The sequence below is a fragment of the Pelodiscus sinensis genome, chromosome 4 (assembly GCF_052426305.1).
Source record: "Pelodiscus sinensis isolate ZL-2025 chromosome 4, ASM5242630v1, whole genome shotgun sequence".
NCBI classification, from domain to species: domain Eukaryota; kingdom Metazoa; phylum Chordata; order Testudines; family Trionychidae; genus Pelodiscus; species Pelodiscus sinensis.
In genome coordinates, this window is record NC_143055.1 from 30455195 (window position 1) to 30475774 (window position 20580).

At 35.9% G+C, this 20580-nt stretch overlaps 1 protein-coding gene and 1 long non-coding RNA gene across 7 annotated transcripts in view; one reads left to right on the top strand and one right to left on the bottom strand.

The window, feature by feature from the left end:
* Positions 1–20580, bottom strand: part of LCORL (ligand dependent nuclear receptor corepressor like) — a 168236-nt gene that overhangs the window by 18961 nt on the left and 128695 nt on the right. For 2 of the 6 annotated variants that reach the window (XM_075930673.2, XM_006136998.5), the window contains exons 6-7: positions 15465–15555; positions 899–5790 (exon numbers count right to left, since the gene is read on the bottom strand). In XM_075930673.2, the coding sequence (XP_075786788.2) occupies positions 899–5790; positions 15465–15555 (4983 nt within the window). Of the gene's footprint in view, positions 1–898; positions 5791–9812; positions 14088–15464; positions 15556–20580 lie in introns of those variants that run through there. The other 4 variants (XM_089777836.1, XM_075930676.2, XM_075930677.2 and 1 more) reach the window with 4 other exon arrangements.
* LOC142829669 (uncharacterized) lies at positions 17163–19565 on the top strand. The gene is made up of 4 exons (XR_012904357.1): positions 17163–17294; positions 17370–17492; positions 18609–18670; positions 19405–19565. It is a non-coding gene; the product is annotated as an uncharacterized LOC142829669 (long non-coding RNA).

Genomic DNA, 20580 nt, shown 5'->3' on the forward strand with positions numbered 1-20580 from the left:
GACATCAATAAAAGTTTCACAATTGAACCCTGTATTTTGAAACTATATTATGGCCAGGATGATGTCAAACCTGTGCAAAATGCCCTATAAATGTCTTACTGTTCTTTCTTATGTACAGATTGCATTTCAGAATACCAATAAAACATTTCAGGGCAAATGCATTTCAATCTGATTATAGTGTGGCTCACTTAATTAGTTTCATCCCACATCTCGTTTTGACCATTAAGGGCCCACTACAAAATTTATGAAAGTCAACAGAAATCTTATTGATTTCAATCAGGAGCTACCACGGACATTCTAGTAAATAATTGTCCAGAAATGCACAGTATTATCTATCATATCTTAATGTTTAATTATGGATCTTATTATAGAGTTGGATTTAAAACAATGTCAATGAGAATTTTTGTTTAGCCATGCTGTAACTTTATAGCTCTGTTTATATGTATTTTGTAGATAACACCTTCCAGACATAACAGGGACTATGATGCCAAATGGTGAAATCCTGACCCTGTAGGGGTGAAATTAATGACAAAGTTCCAACTGATTTTGACTTTAATGGTGTCAGAATTTGACCCAAATGTCTCTCAAAATATGCTATTAGAACTAACTCATTGCTTTTTGGCTTATCATTAAGTGTATCTTCAGGCTAGATATTGTAATATATCTATTGTAAAAGAAGATATGAAACTAATTAAATAAGGTATTTTTAAAATTTTAATTGCACTTTTAGCACTATGCATTTAATGTTATACTTTGTTCCATTTTACTACTTTTTGAAAATTGGATGTTTTTGACCTACACAATATACATTTTAATTTTGTCCACTATTCTGCTTCTACTCTTTGTTCTACTTCAATTTAAAATTAGTATTTTAAAGTTAAGGGGCAAGGGAACTTACCTAGTTGGTATTTTGAGTAAAAATTCGCCATTTGTCCAGTATTGCATGATTGTCTCTTATGCTTTTTTCTTATATTCATATCAGTGGTCTCCCATTGTGGTCTTTTTCTTATGTTTATTTTGTTAAGAACTTCAGAACTATCAGCAGGGCTTTCATGCATTACAGACGTGCTTGATTTTTTGCCGTCTAATTGATCATCCACCATTGCAGTAATTTTGGAAAGATTAGTTCCCTTAGATAGCTCCACTTCTCTTTCTTTTATCTTTAATGCATCTTGCCTAGCAGAATAGGATCTTAAAGTATGATGCCTTTTTTCTTCAGTGTAGGTCTGATCGCTCTTACTTTCAACAGCTCCTGGAGAGTAAATGATAGTATTGAAGTTAAAAGATTTATTCTGTTCAATATGGTTGAGTTTTCTCAGAAATATTCTACAGTCTTTAAAGGTTTTGGTTCTCCATGTACTTTCATTCATTTTAACTTGATTTTGTGCTTTTCCAACATTTTTTTTATTATAACTTGTTCCATTTATTTCTGACTGTGATTTAAAAATATTTGTTAAACCAGGATGTGGGCTGAAGTCGGACAGTTCCATTGTCTGTGGAAGAAATGAATCTTTGACTTCAGTTCCAGTTGGCAAGATGCTACTTTGAGATTCTAAGATTTCAGTGGGCTGGGTTTCTACAGTACTTTTTCCTTGATGCACAGACACTACATCGCTGATTTTCCCACTTGTATTTTTAAAAAACTGGCTTTGGCAGAAAAATCTTAAATTTCTCCTTTTTGATTTCCAGTCACCTGTTCCATGTTTATATATATTTTTCACTGGTGTCCACCTGTCATGTTGTAACTTCTTAAATTCAGTTCTTCTTAATTTAGCTAGTGTGAAATTACTTTTCATATTTAGGATTGGAGCCTGGATCATTTTATGCAGCATTTGTAATTTTCCAGCTGTTTCTGAAGGAGAGGATAGTGCAAACTTTTTAAAGTGCTTTCTGAAAGGGCTAGTATTAAGATCTGATTGTTTACTTCCCATCTTAATGTCTCTAGTACCAATTACTTCCAAAGGATTGCGAGCATTTGCTTTTCTCACTAGAGAAAGGGATTGTGTTTCTGTTGTTTGCATAAACCAAGTACTAAGTTCATTCATACTACACTTCTTCTGAAAAAGCATTTTTATAGGTGATGCTTCAAGTTCTACAATGCAGGTGTCTAAAGGTCTTGATACTTTAATGCTACAATCTTGTTCAACATGATTCCTTTTTTCATATAAACACTTTTCAAATTCATTTCCACCCACTTGCAACCAGGTATTGGTTATCTGTTCAAATCTATTATTTAGTTCTTCCAACAAGGAGTCACATGAAGTGGAAGTAGCCCACCACCTGAGAGAAGGATTTGATGAAAATATGGGATCCAATGATATTTCATTAATGGACCTGAGTTCATTCACCCCAGAACCCTTTTCTTCACTCCCTGAATTTTTAGTTTCTGAGGTATCCTTGGATACGATCTTCAGATTTGATTGCATATGTTTTTCTTTTTGATTCTTAGCTTTTTTCAAATGGAGCTTATAGGATTTATGTAGCAAGGCACTTCTACAAGTAAATGTGCTAGAAGATGCTAATGAGTGTAAGAAATGCACTGATGGCCTTCTGTCTCTAACAGAATGCCTCAAAGGAATTTCATGTTTTCTTGATTCTGCAGTAATCACATTGCCGAATGCCTCCTTGGTAGTGACATTCTCAACAGTCTTTCTTTCATCTACTTTATTGCATAGTTGGTTATTTTTTTCCTGTGATATGTTAGAAAAAAAACTATGTTGCTGCTGTAAGGGAGGCAGGCAGCCGCTAATACTTACTTTTCGTTCCTGAGGTGAAATTCTATTAACAGTCACTGATATGCCAGATATTTTTACTTTTGCTGGTCTACCAGGCTTTCTAGTGATAGTTAAAGGCTTCTTCTGATTTGGTCGTATGATATTGTTATAGGAGTGTGGTAATATTGGATTATTCTTGATAGGTCTAATATACTCATAACCAGAACCAGACACTTCATTTTCAGTAGCAGAATTCGGTAAGATTTTTACTATTTTGGCAAAACCACTTTCACTTTCAATATTTGGCCTCAGTTCACTAGAATCGTTTTTAAAACTGGAATAACATTGAGTAGGCATATAATTAATTGTATTGGTATTACCTTCAGAAACATGTCTTTTAATTCTTCTTGACCTTCCAAAAACAACTGTCACAATAATATTTTTGTTACTAATAACTTCTTTTATCACTGTTGCATCAGATTTGGTGGTTTCCCCATAAGTGGTGTGTTCACTTTGATGATCACTATTTTCAGCAGTGTCTATTTTAGGCTTTGGAGGTCGTCCAATTGGTCGCTTGACCTGTTTTACAACCTGAGGCCCTAATTTTTTAGGCCTGCCAGGTTTTCTTTTAAAAACAGATTCATTGCTACTACTTGATTTTTCCATAGTTTCTTCACTTTGCTTACAATAATTTAAGTCAGTTTCACCAGCTGCACAAGTATCTGCAACTATCTCAGTATTAACAATATTTGGTTCCTCTTTAGTGTCACTTTCATTACAATTATATCCAGAGTCTCCAATGCAGACTTCATGAACAAGATCACTCGTTTTGAATTTTTTTCCTGATATGATGTCTGGATACTTCTGAAATAAACAAAGATCAGTGTTTACTGTAGAAGATGCACTGGCAGCAGTTAAAGTATATTTGACTCCTTCACTACTATTAACCTCTGAGACAAACATAAGCTTTATTGGGCTAGAGTAAAGAAGAGATGCACTTTCCCCAATTTCAGATTGTGTTTGTACATCCTTAGTACTGGCAGTCAATCTGCCCGAATCAAAGGATGAAGATTTCAAAAGGTTGTTACCAAGTCCTTGATTTAGAACTTCTTTGTATTCTCTTGTTGGCACGCAATCTATTTTGCACGTATTGCTGCATGACAAGTGAGACTGGGGCAGGACACTCTGTTCTACATATTCTTTTTCATCCATGTTAAAATTTAGATCTCTCCTAGCAGTTTGGTTCATGTCACACTCATAAGTATGGTTGTTCAATTTTCTGGATATTTTATATCTATCCAACAATGGACTTTTAGTCTTTTTAGCTAAGTTTAATGTATCTTCCAAGCGCTCCACAACAACTTGTAGATTTGTGTTCCTTACAATCTTATTTACATTAATAGATCTTTCAGCATGCAGATCTTTAACTATATTCTCTCTTTCCAAATTTTCAGATTTTTTTGCTTTGGAGGATTTTTTACATAAAAAATCATTTGTTACATATACAGAGTACCATCCAGGAGGCACAATGTTACGTTTAGTTCTCCCCAAAATGCCATTACATTCTCCCTTCAAAGGGTTCTGATCATTCTCTTTTTCAAGTGCATAATCTCCTTGTCTTTTTGCAAAGTTAGTCTGGTCGATGATAGTAATATTTTTGTTTTCAGAAAATGCTACAAAACCAGAATTGGTTTCAAAATTATTCAGAGGTAGTTCCATTGAATCTGCTTGATACACTGGCAAGGATTTGGATTTAGCTTGACATCTCATACCTACATTATTTTCAGGATTTTGTATAGCTTTGTCTTCCAACATGTTATAACTGTTTCCTTTGTTTGCTGACATTTTGCCATCATTTTTTGAAGACTTTTTTGCATTTCTTTCTGAAATTGACTTTTTGCTTATGAAAGTTTCATCAAGACTTGCAAGTTCCCTTTTGATTTGCAAAGACTGTCGTCTAATGAGAGGTGAATCAGGAGAACTATACATTGCAAATAAAGTTTCCTGGCGTTTGCGAAATCTTGTTTGGATAATTTTATTTTCCACTTGTTTATCATGTTGTCTCAGTAACTCCATAAAAGTGTAATCATTTGCTTTAGCACTATGCAAGAGAGAGGTTATGAAGTCCCCCAAATTTCCATTATCATTTTCAGGTGCCCTGTCACTGTTAGACAATTTTATAAGATTAGTTGATATATCTGTAGTTTCTATTGATTTTAATTTTTCATTAATACGATCCATTAAATCTTGAAAAATGGCAGAATTTTCACCTTTTTCAAACTTTTCAGAGTTTATAGAACATTTCCGGCTTTCCTGACCTGTTGACAGCAAGGTTTCATTTGAGTAATAAAACGCTTTTCCTTTGCCTAGTTTATCTTTGTCTTTATACTCTTCATTGCTTCCGTCTGCTGGAAAGAGAGATGGAGGCTGATTAATGGTTATTTCAATATTGTTATTCTCTAAAACTGGAAAATCTGTAGGTGATTCTTCAAAGGTTTCAAATTCATTATTTTGTACAGGAGACAACGGAGGGGGTGATGGGCTGCGAGATCTACTAGAACTTTCAATGTTGTTTGAGGAATCACTGTCTTCAGTTGAGGGAAAGGACGCATCTGTCACAGAGTACTTGTTACAGCTGTGTAATTGTCCTGTATAATACCTGTGAGGATTACAACTGTTATCAATCCTTTTATTCACTGTTGTCTTAATACATCCAGTAGTTATAGTCTGACATGACAAACAGTGCAAATCTTTAATACAGACAGACAAAGACGGCAAACAAGTGTTTGGTTTAGGATTGTGTAAACAGCAGCTCTTTTTTATCAGTATATGTCCATCAGAACTACAAAATGGGACACAGTTATCTTCAATGAGAGATTTCTGATCTTCTGAATGGATAATATGAGGTTGCAGGCAATTGCAAAGTGAAGGAACATTTGTGTCTTGGATCAAAAATTTTAAAATAGCCAAAATCTGATGCCAGTGATAAGAGCACAAAGACTCCAAAACCTTGTTTAGTGCTGATTTTCCTTTTTCCAATTTAATTGCTTCCTCTGATTTTGCATCAACTGTTGAACTGAAAACAAAAACAAATCAAAACAAAAAATAAATTACGTTAAACACGGTGTTTGTTATATTTTTAACTGTTACGTAGAAGACTGAAACTCTGAAAAGGCAAATGTCTTAGAGCTATTTCACTGCTGCTGATGTGTATGTTATATATGGTACAATATTTCTATCTCAAGTAGGAAAATATTCAGCAAAAAAATGTTTTACTTGAAAAACAAAAACAAAAGGAAGTTTGAATTCTAGTATTTCTCAAATAGAGTATTATTTATTTCATGGCACCTTTCAATCTGGTGTTTCAAATTTCCTTGCACATGTTACTAAATTGACCCTCACAACAAACATGACAGGAAAGTATTATCCCTATTTTACAGATGGAAAAATTGAGGCATGGAGAGGAATTAAACAATTTATCCAAAGTAACAATGGAAGGTTGTGGCAGAGCCAGGGATAGAATCCATCTCTTCTGGCGCCTGAGCCTGTGCTTTAACCACAAGACTATCCTCCCTTACTGTGTGTGTTGTGCAGCACAGCCCCTAAGATGTTTAACGTGAACTTTAAAACATTTTTTAAAAGAACATTTAACCTTAGTACACCATAGAAATAAGTTTAGAAACCATCACTGCTCTTAATGTTCTTTTAAGATATAAATTCCCTTTCCAGTTTTTAAAACATTAGAATGAAGTCTGCCACAGGCTTCCATTACATCTCCGTCTCTCTCACACAAACACACATCTACAAGAAAACAAAAAGGAACCTCTGAAGTAAATAACATGCATGTCTAATGAGACTGAATCTCTTTAAATATCAAGTTAACTAATAAGTGTATATATCTAAACAAGACTTTGAAACAGTTGTTTTCATACACTCAATCAAAACAAAATCAGTTACAAAATACTATGTTCTTAAGTATTTGGTTTCTCAATATAAATTCATTAAAACTAAAGTTATTACTTACCTAATCAATCATTTAAACTGAAAAGCTGAAAATGTTCCATTGTAGAAATTAATACAGACCTTTCTTCAACTAAACACAAAATCCCTTGTTGAATAGCAACTACAACAAAATAGTTATCCCTCTATAATTCAGAACTTTTACTGGTACCAATAGCAAGAGTAGTAAATAATATTAAAATAATTCTGTTTTAGAAAAGTATACATTTGTTTAAACATATCACCAAACTCTGAACATGACACTAACTCTTTACCTATTTCTCTCATCAGTCATTTCAATATTTAAATTTCCATTTTGGCAAAATTCCATTTTGATTGGTTTTTACAATATTGTTGATCATAGAACAAAACATTTTATATTTTAATATACCATGTATATAAATTAATTGGTTAAAGATAAACAAGCTAGTATCACATTTGAATTACAAAAATACATAAGTTAGGTCATAGGTAAACTTTAATTTTTATGCTATAAATGTGCCCACTATAATAATTTCTGGTGATTTTCTTCCTCTCCTGAAACATTTTATAACAAATTTGGAGGTGTTCAAAGTGAGACATTTAGATGGTCCAACTACCTCTTAAAATCTTAACTGAACCCTGATGTTATTAGTTGAACTTGTAATTAAAATTCAATTTAAAATGTTAATGAAATAAAAATAAATGTATTGCATCTGTCATGTAAATTATGCTATATAGTAGAGTCTGTAATGATATTGCCGCCATGAGTGAGTTTAGGATGCAATCAGTGATGGTCATTTATATGGAACTCCAATCGTAGTAATTATAAAATGTATAATAACTTACAAAAACGAGGAATCCTTGTGGCATTTTAAAGGCAAACAGATTTATTTGGGTATACGCTTTTGTGGGTAAAAGCCACTTTATTTCCATGCCTCTGATGAAGTGATTTTTACACATGAAAGCTTATGCCCAAATAAATAGGTTAGTCTTTAAGGTGCCACAGCACTCCTAATTTTTTTTTTTTTTTTGAGATACAGACTAACATGGCCACCTCTGTGAGACAGAATGACTTATCAGATGCATTGAAAACCAAAAAACAAACCGGACGACCAAAAATCAAAAAATAATAAGAAGAAAGCTAAAAGCCAGGACAAAGCAGAATAGAAAAATTAGGTTAAAAATTGACTTTTGTAATCAGACTGGATACATAAAAGTATTTTCTATATTTTTCAATTTTAAGAGCATATTTTGAAACTTAAAAATAGAAATAAAAATATTTCAACATGGTAATTAGACTTTAACATGTTATTTAATAGTTTGTTCAGTAATATTATATGCTGTAGCTTAAACAAGCACCTAGCATATAACAGCTTTGATTAACCTTTAGTTCACTGATTGGTGTGGTAAAAGCTACCTATATACATTGAAGTCTCCAGATAGGAGTCATCTTTGTATGTTCTTCAATCTTTGTAAAATTATTTTTTGAACATTGGATAGTCAAATGAATAATATTATAACATTTACCGAAAGAAAAAAAATGTGCTCATTAGTGTAGTAAACTTCAGTGTTCTTAAATGTCTCTCAGTTATGGCCCAGGTCTTTCAGGAGCATCAAAACTGCCTTGAGTTTGCAATTGAAGGATTTCAGAGTACGTAGAATAATTCTCAGGTGTACACAGCCACTACTATTGCTCCTAATACCATCCCTTTCCTAGCCATCAGTAGATTTGAAATTGCATTCCTATACTCCTCTGATCCCTAGCTGCCAGAACAGCCCTATAAGATCATATGTAGGTCATGCTGCTCTAACTTATGCCATGGACTCAGTGACCCCAAGCTCAAGAGAATTAAAAATGTTAAAAAGTTACCCTGCACTAAACTGTACCTAGCACAACTTAGCTGCAGCTCTGGTCAAAAGCCTAAAAATCTATTTAAAATAAAGCATTTCTTTTGAAGAGATATATAGAATTCCTCTCTGTAGAAGTGTTCATATATGTAAACAATTCATTCAACTTTCATGTTTTTAGTAGCTTTCCAACCCCTTTTAAGTATTAGTTATGCTTCAGTAAGATTCCCCCCCCCCCCTCCTCTTCATTCTGTTGTGTTGTCATTATACCAAATCTATAGTATCACAACAATCCCCATGGCAAAAAGTGGCAGTGCCAAATACAGAGGCCTAGGTTACTAGCCCCATAGAGCCACACATGACTCGTCCCCCTTCCTGTATGCAATGGTAGGTACAATTCCTCTCTTCACAGAACTCTAGCTTTCTATGAATTCCATGAAAGAGGTTCTGTGGGTATAGTATTCAAGCAGAGGAAGGGAATAGAAACTAGGTGCGTTAGAGGCAATACAATTAACAAATCTTTAACATTAACACTCTCGAAGTCAAGCCATGCACCGATTTTGTGGAAATTGCTTCAATCTCAGACTGCATTAACTCTTCTACTAAGATGCTACTGAGTGCCATAGGCAACAATTTTCTGTGGGTGCAGATATTGGAAACAAAGGCATAGGGTCAATACATAGTGATCTAACCAGTTTGAAAAGTAAAGACCTATTTTGTATAGAATATATATATGAAATATCAAGATCTGTTTTCTAACTTAAGAGAACTATCAAGGAAAAACTTCACTAGGAGTACAGGAAGATTTTCTCCCTGGAGTTTCATTCTCAGTTTTTATAGAATGGTAACAGCTTCAATGAAGAAGTGAGCCAAAAGGAAATAGGTCTTGGAAGAAACAAAATTATTTTAGAAGTAGTCAAAAGGAGAACAAAATTATTTTTATAAATATTCTCCCTTTTCTTATGCCCCAATGTATAGGTTTATTAAATAAATATTGGCTAAAGAAAGTTTAACAAATTAAATAAAGCTCTCTGACAGCTAAAAGAAATGTTGTGTCTCCCCTAAAGTTTAAAACATTTAATTTTTTTGAAGTTTGCCTAATTTATTTGCGGACCACCATATTTTGAGAACCAGTCTTCCTTGTGGCAATTAATTTTGCTTTATAAATAAGTTCATTGTAAAAGTAACTGTTAAAAGCAAGTTCTATCATGAACTTACTGTATCAATAGTAAATTTGTGCTTACGGAGTAAGTCAAATGAGCCAGTATGCAGTATTTTTTTGTTTTACTGAATGAGCAAAATCAATCACACATCAGTGTTGTAAATTTATGTGCAAAAGCATTGAAGTGCTTTACTACAAATTACAACGTAGAAACACGTTAACTAAACAATTAAAATTCATACAATCAGATTTAGGAATATAACAACACAAAGAGGAAACAGAATTACAGTACATTTACAACACAAGACAAATACATGGAATTCATTAGAAAATATTGTAATAAATAATTCATGAATTATAGTGCAATTGATTTATGCATAAATATAACTAATTGCCTAAAAATCAGTTATTAACAAAATCTGTCAAAAATCAAGGCAGCCACAGAGTTTTACTAAATTACTGCGACAATGGAAATACTGCAATTAAAAAACAAATACAAGTATTTGTACTGTAAACAACTAAAAAAATCAGTCTCACTAAAGTTAATATACAATTTAATATAAAATTGTCATTAGCTACCAGAAATGGTTTAAACAACTTTACTGAGCAGTAGTTCTAAAAACAGAGGCACTGTTTTTTAATATAAAATACTTGAGAAACATTCAAATAAGTAGAAAGCATGTAGGGCTTGCTTTCGCCTTCATTTAAAAGTCTGCTGAAACATGAATTTTCAGAAATGGTCAATTACGAAGTAGTGACTGGTAACTGAATTTATAAACAGTTCAAAGGTACAACTTAAATGACATTTAAATGGAATACACTGGAGTTAGGGAAAGGGGACTTACACATTTCCCTGTCTTTCCTTAGTTGTGTAATCAAAGGTTAGCCTAATAATTAGAAGTAATTCTGTTTCTTTTTAAACACTTACAGACTGAGCATCATCTAAAAACTATCAAAAAATATTTCAATATACTATTTCTGACCAAAAAAATAAATAAATACAAGTACTAAAATGCTGAAAATTAATTATAATATTACATACAAAACTACTGATCACTGTTAAGTCAATAATAAAATGATCCCTGATTTTATGAATCCTGTCAATTTTTTGGTCAGGTCATCTTTTAAATAATATAAAAAGTGTACTGTAATTTGCTTTCAATATAAACGTCTGACTGAATTTATAATATTGTCTGAGGAATAAAAAACTTCAGTGTGGTATAAATATTAGGCAATGCATTGATGCCCTCAAAACTTTTGTAAATAAAATTCTGTATAAAGAGAGATTTTGAAACTTTTAAGTACTATTAATTGTGTTTTCCATTGAGGAGGATACATTAACAAATTCATCTTTGTGACCTTCACAAAATATGGCTTAATTCTTTAAAATCAACGATGACCATGACACCTGCTTTTATGTATCCTACTTTGTTATTGGGTATAATTATTTTTACAGAAGGATTCCTTTTCAAATATGAAAGTAAGCCTTAATAGTTGAAGAGGGTACACTATAGATCTAAGAGACCACAAAATTGATATGTTGGTGGTTGTGCAGTTTCACTTAAATTCTTATGGATTTAATTTATTTTAATATGTAAGTATTTACCTGAAATAATGTTAACACCCAAGAGATAGACTTTACCATTAATTTTAAAGAGGAATTCCCCACTGAGCTCAATGGCAAGTTTATTTTCAAAGTCAATCACATGATGTGGACCTATACATGTAATGAAGTCTTATATCCACACAGGATAATTCTCCTACACACTGGCAACTTTAAGCAGAAAACAAGTCTGATAATGTCTGTGACTGAGAAAATTTACAAAAAGTGAAAAAACAAGTGTTTCTAAATGTGTGTGAATTGATTTAGAAAAACAATCTAAACCAAATTTTTAACTGGAAAAGGGGCACAGATGTTGAAATTTTGAATGTATAAAGCAAGCCCTCATTCTAATGTAGACAAATGCTTTATGACATTACACCACCAAAATTACATGTTCTATAAAATCCAATGTAAATAATTGAAAATTAATTTAAAAACTGCAATCTGAAAACTACTGGTCTCTCAGATTCTATTAAAAATCACATTTAAAATGAACTGCTGTCTAGCTTCTAACTACCAAATTTATAAAGAATTTATACTACTGAAAGTTCAAAACAGTTTCACTGTTTAATATTTGTGATTCTATCAAGACCCTGAACTGCAAATTTGGTTATTAGCAAAATGATAATATATCGGCCCACCAAAATGAAAACTTGATATTCATTTTGATAAACTGAAAAGGTTTGAAATGTCACAGCAGCAAATATGTTACAGTTACAGTGAGTTAGTTTTTTTTCAATATAAGGAGTGACAATCCTTAAATGAATTTTAAGTAGTCATAACATTAACTAATCAGCACGTGTAATATCCATTCTCAAGCTCATTCTGTGCACATTATGAACATGCTCTAAGTTGCATTCCAACTTTTCTCTTAAACCTTAAAAAGTTCTTATTTTCCAAACGAAAAAGGAAAATTATGTTATTAAGTTTAAATTATTTTATACTTAGTATTCCATCTTATTTCATATTTAACAATTCTATAGCTACAGTAATTTGTCAGTTTTCATAAATGTATATTTTGTAAACACCAATTTCTTGCTAAACGAACAACAAAGTTCTTTTTTAAAATAATAAAAATGCAGTTTTATGTCTGCTAACACATTTTTATTAATGACATGTTTTGGTTTTTTCTAGTTGTATTGGAAATCTAGTTATGATGTCTTTTTTTTCCTTCTTCCGCATAATGTACTACCTTCTACTAATACTTCACACATCCATTTTCTTGGCAAGGAACTAACTTTGTAAAAGAAAAATAATCCCTTGAGTTGTGTATTCTGAATTACTTACAAACTATTGCAAGTACTCTGTGAAGTATAGAAGTTTGCAAATCATGGGTCATGTATTTTCAAAAGATGGTTTATTCAATGGCTAGAATGGTTCTTTTACCAATTAAAAATAATGCTTCACATGACAAATACTTTTTCCCCAAAAAACATTTTATGCTATTGACTACTAAAGAAAACCTGAATCTTTTCACCTATTTATACAAGGATTTTATTAAATACACACTATCAGAATTAAGGGAGAACTTTATAATTCTGTCCACAGTGAAAACCCTGAATAAAACTATTTTTCAAAAAGGCATGTATGTGTTTTTTGAACTGTATAATTTCATGTTTTCTGTTAGTGAGCATATGTATTTTTCGTGTGTGTGTTTGTGTGTGTATATATATATATATATATATATATATATACACACACACACAGACAAACACACACACCCCAAACAATTTGCTAACAATTAATCTATACGGGCTTGTTGCTGTTTTTGCAACTGCCAGTCCCTGAATCTGTCATATTAAATAACCCAGTGTCTGGTAATCGAAGTTTCTTCTTCGGCGGAGTCTTCAGTGTTCCAGATCTTTCTTTAACTTTGTATTCTAAAGTGCTGTGAGGTACCCCATAAATTCCTTGTGCTTTGGAAACACTCATTTTCCCACTCATTACCATAGCAATAGCTTCTTCCATTATTTCATGATCATATTGTCGATAGCGGCCACGTTTTTTCCTTGGTTGTTTATTGTCTTTGCGATCCAAACTATCTTCAGTATTTTCAGAGGTTCCATCAACTGTTCCATTCTTAACATTAAGACACAAAGGAGAGAGGTCCCCATGCAGAAAGTAGGAGTCAACACTTGAGTGAGTTAAAGGTCCAGAACATTCAATTTTGTTCTGTTTAGGGAGTATATTTTTCAATTTTTGAAGAGCAGATCCTTCTAAGACTGAGGATGTTTTGGAAACATGGTACATGACATCCAGAAGACCAGCATTATCAGATTGTGGTTTGGATGCAGAACTTATTCTTAGCTGAGGAATTTTTAACTGTACAGTAGGATTTGAAGTTTCGCATTGTAGACTTTCACTTTTTTCTTTAAACTGAGTGACCATTTTCTGTAGAGTTAACTGATGGAGGTAACTGGAAGCTGTTGGGAATTTTAATTCTGAGGTTTCAAGTAGACTGAGTTTACTTTTTTCTGTGCGCTCTGCTTGAGCTCTTGCCCACAAAGCTACTTTTTGCAGCACTGCACAAGTTTCTTTTCTGTCTTTAAATGAATAACTATCATTGAAATCTCGAGTTTTGTTTTTAAAAAATGCAGGCTTTCCTGCTGGTAAGGCTTCTAAGTGGAGAAGTAAAGTTTTTTGAGGTATGCCATAAAGTATGCCTGCTTTATTTATGTCCAGTGCTCCAGACTGAATGTCTTTCAAAGCTTTTGAGAGCAAACCATCTGCAAACTCAGCACTTCTTTCCACATAGTCCTCTCTGTGTCTGTGTAGTCTCCTGGATGGATGGAATGAAACGATGGTAAACTGATGCATGAGAGACTCTCACACAGCTATGGAAGGGAAGGGTCCACTCCTTTATTATACTCCTTGCTTAGGTAACATCACTGCTTCTGATACTTTAAGTCTTTGAGATGTGGTAGTTACTGATTATGATAGTAAAATGCTACAGTTCTGGTAGGACGTGTCAAAATCATACGATGGCTTCTACAGCAGCCCTTCCAAGAACTTTAAATCCTAGCTCAGTATCTGATAATATTCTCATGTGTTTTCTATATTCCCTTTGATACATGCTTGCAGAGCAACACTTATAATTTGTTATGCAATTAACAATCCATTAAATACCAAAATCCTAAATGAGATTTTGTTAGTAGAAACGTGACGTTACCGCTAAACAAGTAATAAAAGAGTCAACCCCTTATAGAAAATTTGCAGCGATTGGTACATTTCTAACACAAAACCCCCAGATTTCAAGACTAAGTTTTATAATTCCATAAGGAAAAGTGCTGCAATTAACTGTTAAGTCCCATTTTGTCAATATACAACTCAGTTTTGAAAATTTTAATCACTGTTTATATTTTTCAAATGATAAATCCTAGTTTTAAAACTTGTTCATATCAATAAATTAACAGAATATAATTTCAAACAATGAAACAAATAAAGCTAATTATATTGTTTGGAACAAAATTATTTTGTAAGATGTACAGGTGACAAAAAGGGTTCTGCTATGACTAGTGGATGGGAGAATGCCAAAATTATAACAAAATCCAACAGAACAATGTATTTCACTATTTTTGTTTCAGTTAATGTAATGGTAGCTTTCAGCACATGAAGCAACATTTTTAGCTTTTAATGCTGAATGGACATATTTAGCAGTTTGCCACCACACACCACAGGCAAAACCATGATAAAAACATAACAATTAGGAGCGCACTCTCCTTAATATTAAAGATAAAATAGCCCGCTTATATTTCATAAATATCCTTTAGATGACATGAACAAATTAATCTGGGTGTTATATTTTTGTGCAAAATGGAAGTTTCCTAAATAAAACCTTGAAGAATAAATTTACATTTCTTCTACTATCCTAGTCTATTGTATAATGTAGTTAAGTTTCAGTTCATTTTTAGTAACATGAACTAAAGTTTGGTGATTGTTCTGATAACTTTTCTTTAACAGAAAGAAAAAAAAGACAATGAAACAAATGATATATACATAGACACACACTTATGAGTGAAACTCTTGAAAAAAATCAAAATATAAACTGAATTGTGTGTCAATACATACTAAACAAGTATGTTATAAAAATTATCTGATTTCATAGAGTTTTTTTCAGTGTTTCCTTTTTCAATAACTAAATTCAAATGCTGCTTACCCAGACACTGAATTTTCAGAAGATGATGGATCATATGTTGACTCTTCCAGCCTTGAGCTTTTCTTTGTAGAGAGATCTAGCACTCCATCCCCTATAATAAAATAATCACAATACTTTAAGGATTTTTTTGAATTGTTACTAAACTTTTATATACCTGGCACAACTTAATAGATAGCCTATGCTGTATAATTTCTGACATTTGGTTCCACATTAACAGTGTGAAATGCTGAGGAGCTAAATTAATTCGTAAAATGTTAAACAATTTTTTTTAAATTAGTCAAAGTAAAGAGTGGGCTTATTGATCACAAAGGAATCGGGGGCTTAAAAATAGATATCAGAGTTTCATATAGACTTCTCATCCCTTATTTCTTCTTGAGATATATTCTAAGAATTACATTTGCTATTCCAACAGTCCAAAAAAAACCATTAGCAATAATGGTTTGAAATGTGGGTCATAAATCTGAACACACACTATTAATATGAGCTTGGGCTTGAGCAAATAGTAGATCAGTGATATACTAGTAAGACCAGGATCCCAAATGATGAAAATTGACCAAAGATATATGTTAGAAACAGCATCTGTGTGTGGCCTGGGGGGAGGAAGAAGAGGGAGAAAAGTCGAAGAAGAGAGGGTTACTCACCCTCTGCAATAACTGACATTCTTCGAGATGGGTGTCCCTGTGGGTGCTCTACCTTAGGTGTTTTGGTGCCACAGCATGCCTGGCCAGGAGATTTTAGTAGCAATGGCTTTGACAGCTAGCTCGCACGTACGCAAAAGCGCTACACATGCTAGGTGCCCAATGTACATGCACAAGATACAATCTCCTCAGTTCCTTCTCTGCTCCAGAAAGTATGGAAATAACTGAAGCAGAGGAGAGGAAGGGTGGGTGGTGGAGCACCCACAGGGACACCCATCTTGAAGAACGGCAGTTACTGCAGACGGTGAGTAACCCTCTTTTCTTTGAGGAGTGTCCCTGTGGGTGCTCCACTTTAGGTGATTATAAGCAGTCTATCCACTGGAGGTGGGAGCTTCGGATAGGCTGTTGATGTTGCCATGGTCCTGGTCGAATGTGCACAAAGTTGTGCAGGTGGTTCTTTAGCAAAGGTTGAATATGCTATTCTTATGCATTCTACTATCCATTTTGAGATCCTTTGGGAAGAGATCCTCTGGGGAGTTGCTGGGATTGTTCAGTGGTTGACACGAATAGCCTGTTGGTTTTCCAAATTTCTTTGGTTCTTTCCAGGTAAAATGCAATGGCCCTCCGTAAATCAAGGGTGTGGAGTGTGGCCTCTGTTTCGTTGGCATGAAGTTTGGGGGAAAAGACTGGTAAGTTAACAGGTTCATTACAGTGGAAAGGAGAGGGCACCTTAGGCAGGAACCTACCTTGTACGACTACCTTGTTCTTGTGGAAGGTGGAGAAAGGTGAGTTAGCAAAATTGCAGCTCTCCTGGCAGATGTTTTTGCCACTAGTAGAGCCACCTTCACAGAAAGGTGATGCATAGAGCAGGTCGTCATAGGATCAACTGTTTACAAGTTAAGGCGGTCAGAACCAAACTGAGGTCTCAGGCGGGAGCTGGAGGTTTGATTCATGGATAGATGTTCTGCAAATCCTTGAGAAACTTTTTGGTTGTGGGATGTGTAAATAGCGACTTGCTGTCTATTTGCTGATGTAAAGTGGTTATGGCGGAGAAGTGGACCTTCAGTGAACTGAGGGAAAGTCCTGAGTGTTTTAGTTCCATTATGTATTGCAGGGTTGTAGGGAATGGAGCGGAAGATGGGTCAAGATGGTGGAGATGAGACCAGGTGGAGAATCAGCGCCACTTGTACAGGTAAGTTTTGAGAGTGAATGTTTTCCGACTGCTAAGGAGGATCTGTTGGACTTCATCTGTGCATTCTGTTTCTAGAGAAGTGAGCCATTCAAGGATCAGGGTGTGCAGATGAGGATGCTGAAGGCGACCATGACATTGAATGAGGAGATGGGGAAGCCATGGGAGATGCCGTGGGCAATAGGCTGATATTTGCAGTAGGTAGGTATACAACGTTTGTCTCAGCTAGTCTGGTGCTATCAGAATGACATTGGCATTGTCTAAGCGCACCTTGGTGACTACTTGATGGAGAAGCGGTATGGGGGGAAAGCGTATAGTAGGGCTGTCCCTCAGTGTATCATGAACGCATCCCCTAGGGATTGTGTTCCAATGCCCACATGCAAACAGTAGTGTGGACACTTTTTGTTGGCATTGGTGGCAAACAAGTTGATCTGTGTGAAACCCCATTGTGTAAAGATCTTATGCAAGATGGTGGGATCTAACTCCCATTCATGGTTTACAGGGAAGTTCCTGCTGAGATTGTCTGCAGTTATATTGTCTTTGCCAGGGAGATGTGAGGCAATTAACATTATATTGTGAGCACTGCACTAAGTCCATAACTGGACTGCCTCTCTGCAGAGGGGGTAGGACTTCGCCCCTCCCTGCCTGTTTATGTAGAACATTGCAGCTTGGGTGTTGGCAAAGATCTGCACTGTGGAGTTGGAAATACAGTTCACAAAATTCTGGCAGGCATAGTATACCACTCGGAGTTCGAGCACATTGATGTGCATCGTAGTCTCTGTGTGAGACCACTGTACTTGTGTGGTGAGGGTACCCAGGTGAGTTCCCCATCCCTGTTGGGATGTGTCTGTGCTGATGGTGAACGATGGGGGGCTTGCCTGTGGAAGGGGATCCCAGCGCACACATTTTGCCTTTGTGACTACCATTGGAGGGAGTGTCTGACCAGGTTCGGAAGGGAGACCAGTTTGTGAAGGCTGTGTATCCAAGCCCTGTATGCTATGCTCAGCCAGTGTTGTAGAGGCCTCATTTGTAATCTGGCCTGTGGGACAACTGTTCATATGGCCTAGTAGCTGGAGTTATGCCCTAGCAGGAAGTTGTGGGGCTGTGGTGTGAAGCTGGAATACTAGATGTAGTATTGCAAGGAACCTCTGATGGAGTAAGGATACAATCAAGTTGAGCTCCTATAAACTCTAGGAATTGGGTTGGCTGGAGCTGGCATTTGGATAAGTTGATTTATAGGCCAAGTACATGGAACAGCACCATAGTGGACGTGACTCAGTCTTGATAGGGGTAGATTGACACTCCCTATCTTCACAGGTGGACCGCCACAACTGCCAAGACCTGAGAAAAAAACCTCGGCACCATGGAAAGGCCAAAAGGTAGTACTGTATACTGGAAATGTTGCCCCCCTGCTGTGAATCTTAGGTACCTCCTGTGCGCAGGATGTATGGACACATGGAAGTACGCGTCTTGAAGGTTGAGAGTTGCCAGCCAGTCATTTTTGTTAAGGGAGGGTATGATGGTGAAGAGGGTAACCATCTTGAAGCACTGGTACAGCACATATCTGTTGAGAGCTCTGAGATCGAGAATGGGTCTCCAGCCCCCTAAATTCTCTGAGAGGAAATATCTGGAGTAGAAGCCGGTGTTTTGATATTATTCTGGAATCCTTTCCACTGCATTGATATGGAGCAAGTGTTCGATCTCTTGACACAGAACAGTCTCGTGAGATGGGTCCCTGAAGAGGGACGGAGTGGGTGATTGGGTTTTGGTAGGAGATAGGAAGGGGAGATGCAGTATCCAAACTTTATCACGTCCAGAACCCATTCGTCCGATGTTATGAGGCACCACTGATGGTAAAATGGCGTTAATCTGTGGTTGGATATTAGAGTGATCAGAGGCTCAGGCGAGGGAAGACAAATCTGATGGTTCTTGACCAGACCTTCAAAATGTTTGCCTAGAGTTAGAGGACTGAGATGGAGTGGGTTGGTCGGCAGGCTGTCACCTTCTCGCCTGACGCTGGCACTTTCTAGGGTTGTATTGTCTTTCAGAATGACCAAAGAGGGAAAGTCTGTATCTTTGAACGTAAGATTTGTTTTGTTTCGTTTTGGTGCAGGAACCTGGATGCCCAATGTTCTAAGCGTGGCCCTGGAGTCTTTGAGGGAATGTAAAGAAGCAACTGAGCCATCAGCAAAGAGCTTCGGATTCTCGAACGGAAAGTCTTCCATCTTTGTCTGGACCTCCTTAGGGAAACCAGAGAGGTGGAGCCAGGAGGATCTTCCCATCACCACAGAGATGGCCAAAGCTTGTGAAGCTGTGTCAGCTGAGTCCAGAGCATCTTGGAGAGCTGTTTTGGCTATCAAGAGACCCTTCTTAGTGTTTGCTCTCATTTGTTCTATTTTTTCCTCTGGGAGGAATTGAATAAAGTCTGAAATTTGCTGAAAAATGTGGTGAGTGTATTTTGCCAGCATAGTGGTGTAATTAGCAATATGTAGCTGGAGGGAGGCAGAGAAGTATGACCGTTTGCCCATAATATCCAAACGTTTTCACTCTATCAGGAGGGGCAGATTTAGCAATGTTTTGCTTGCTTCTTTGATTCACTGCCTCAATTACTATGGAGTTGAGGAACAGATGTGAAAATAAAAACTCGCATCCTGAGGAGTGATGTAACATTTCCTATCCACTTGCTTGCCCACTGGGTGAATAGTGGCAGGTGTTTGCCAAAGTTTCTTGGCTGGATCCATGAGGGGAGGTTCCATGGGGATAACAGGCTTTGTGGATGGAGAGGTATGGAGGATGCTTGTAAATTTATGCTGGGTCTCTGGCAGTGTGGTTGAGACCTCGAAGACCTTAGCTACCCTTTTAGGTCTTGGAATACCTTTAAATCATCCCCAGATAGAGCTTGCGAAGGCATGAGTGTGTCCCCTGGGGAGGAAAGAGAGATCTGGGTAAGTAGGTGAGAGGAGGTAGTGGATTCCTTGTCACTCAGTGGCCCATCAAAATCTGTCTGGTCCTCTGAAATGTCAAGGGATACAGTGGATGTAGGCCTTGACCGAAGCTGGGCAACATGGAGATGCTGCTGCTGCTGCTACAGCTACAGAGCCCTGTAAGGTGCCCACTAGGGCCATGTGGGGGCATTGGCATAGGTGGTGGTAGCCAATATGCAGGTTGCCACTGTGGTAAGGCCATTTGTGAGCAAGGGAATTTGCACCTCAGCATAGAGTGTCTAGGAGGAGTTGAGGTCATTATGGAGACCTGATCTGCCTCACCGGAGAATGGAGGAATGGAAGTG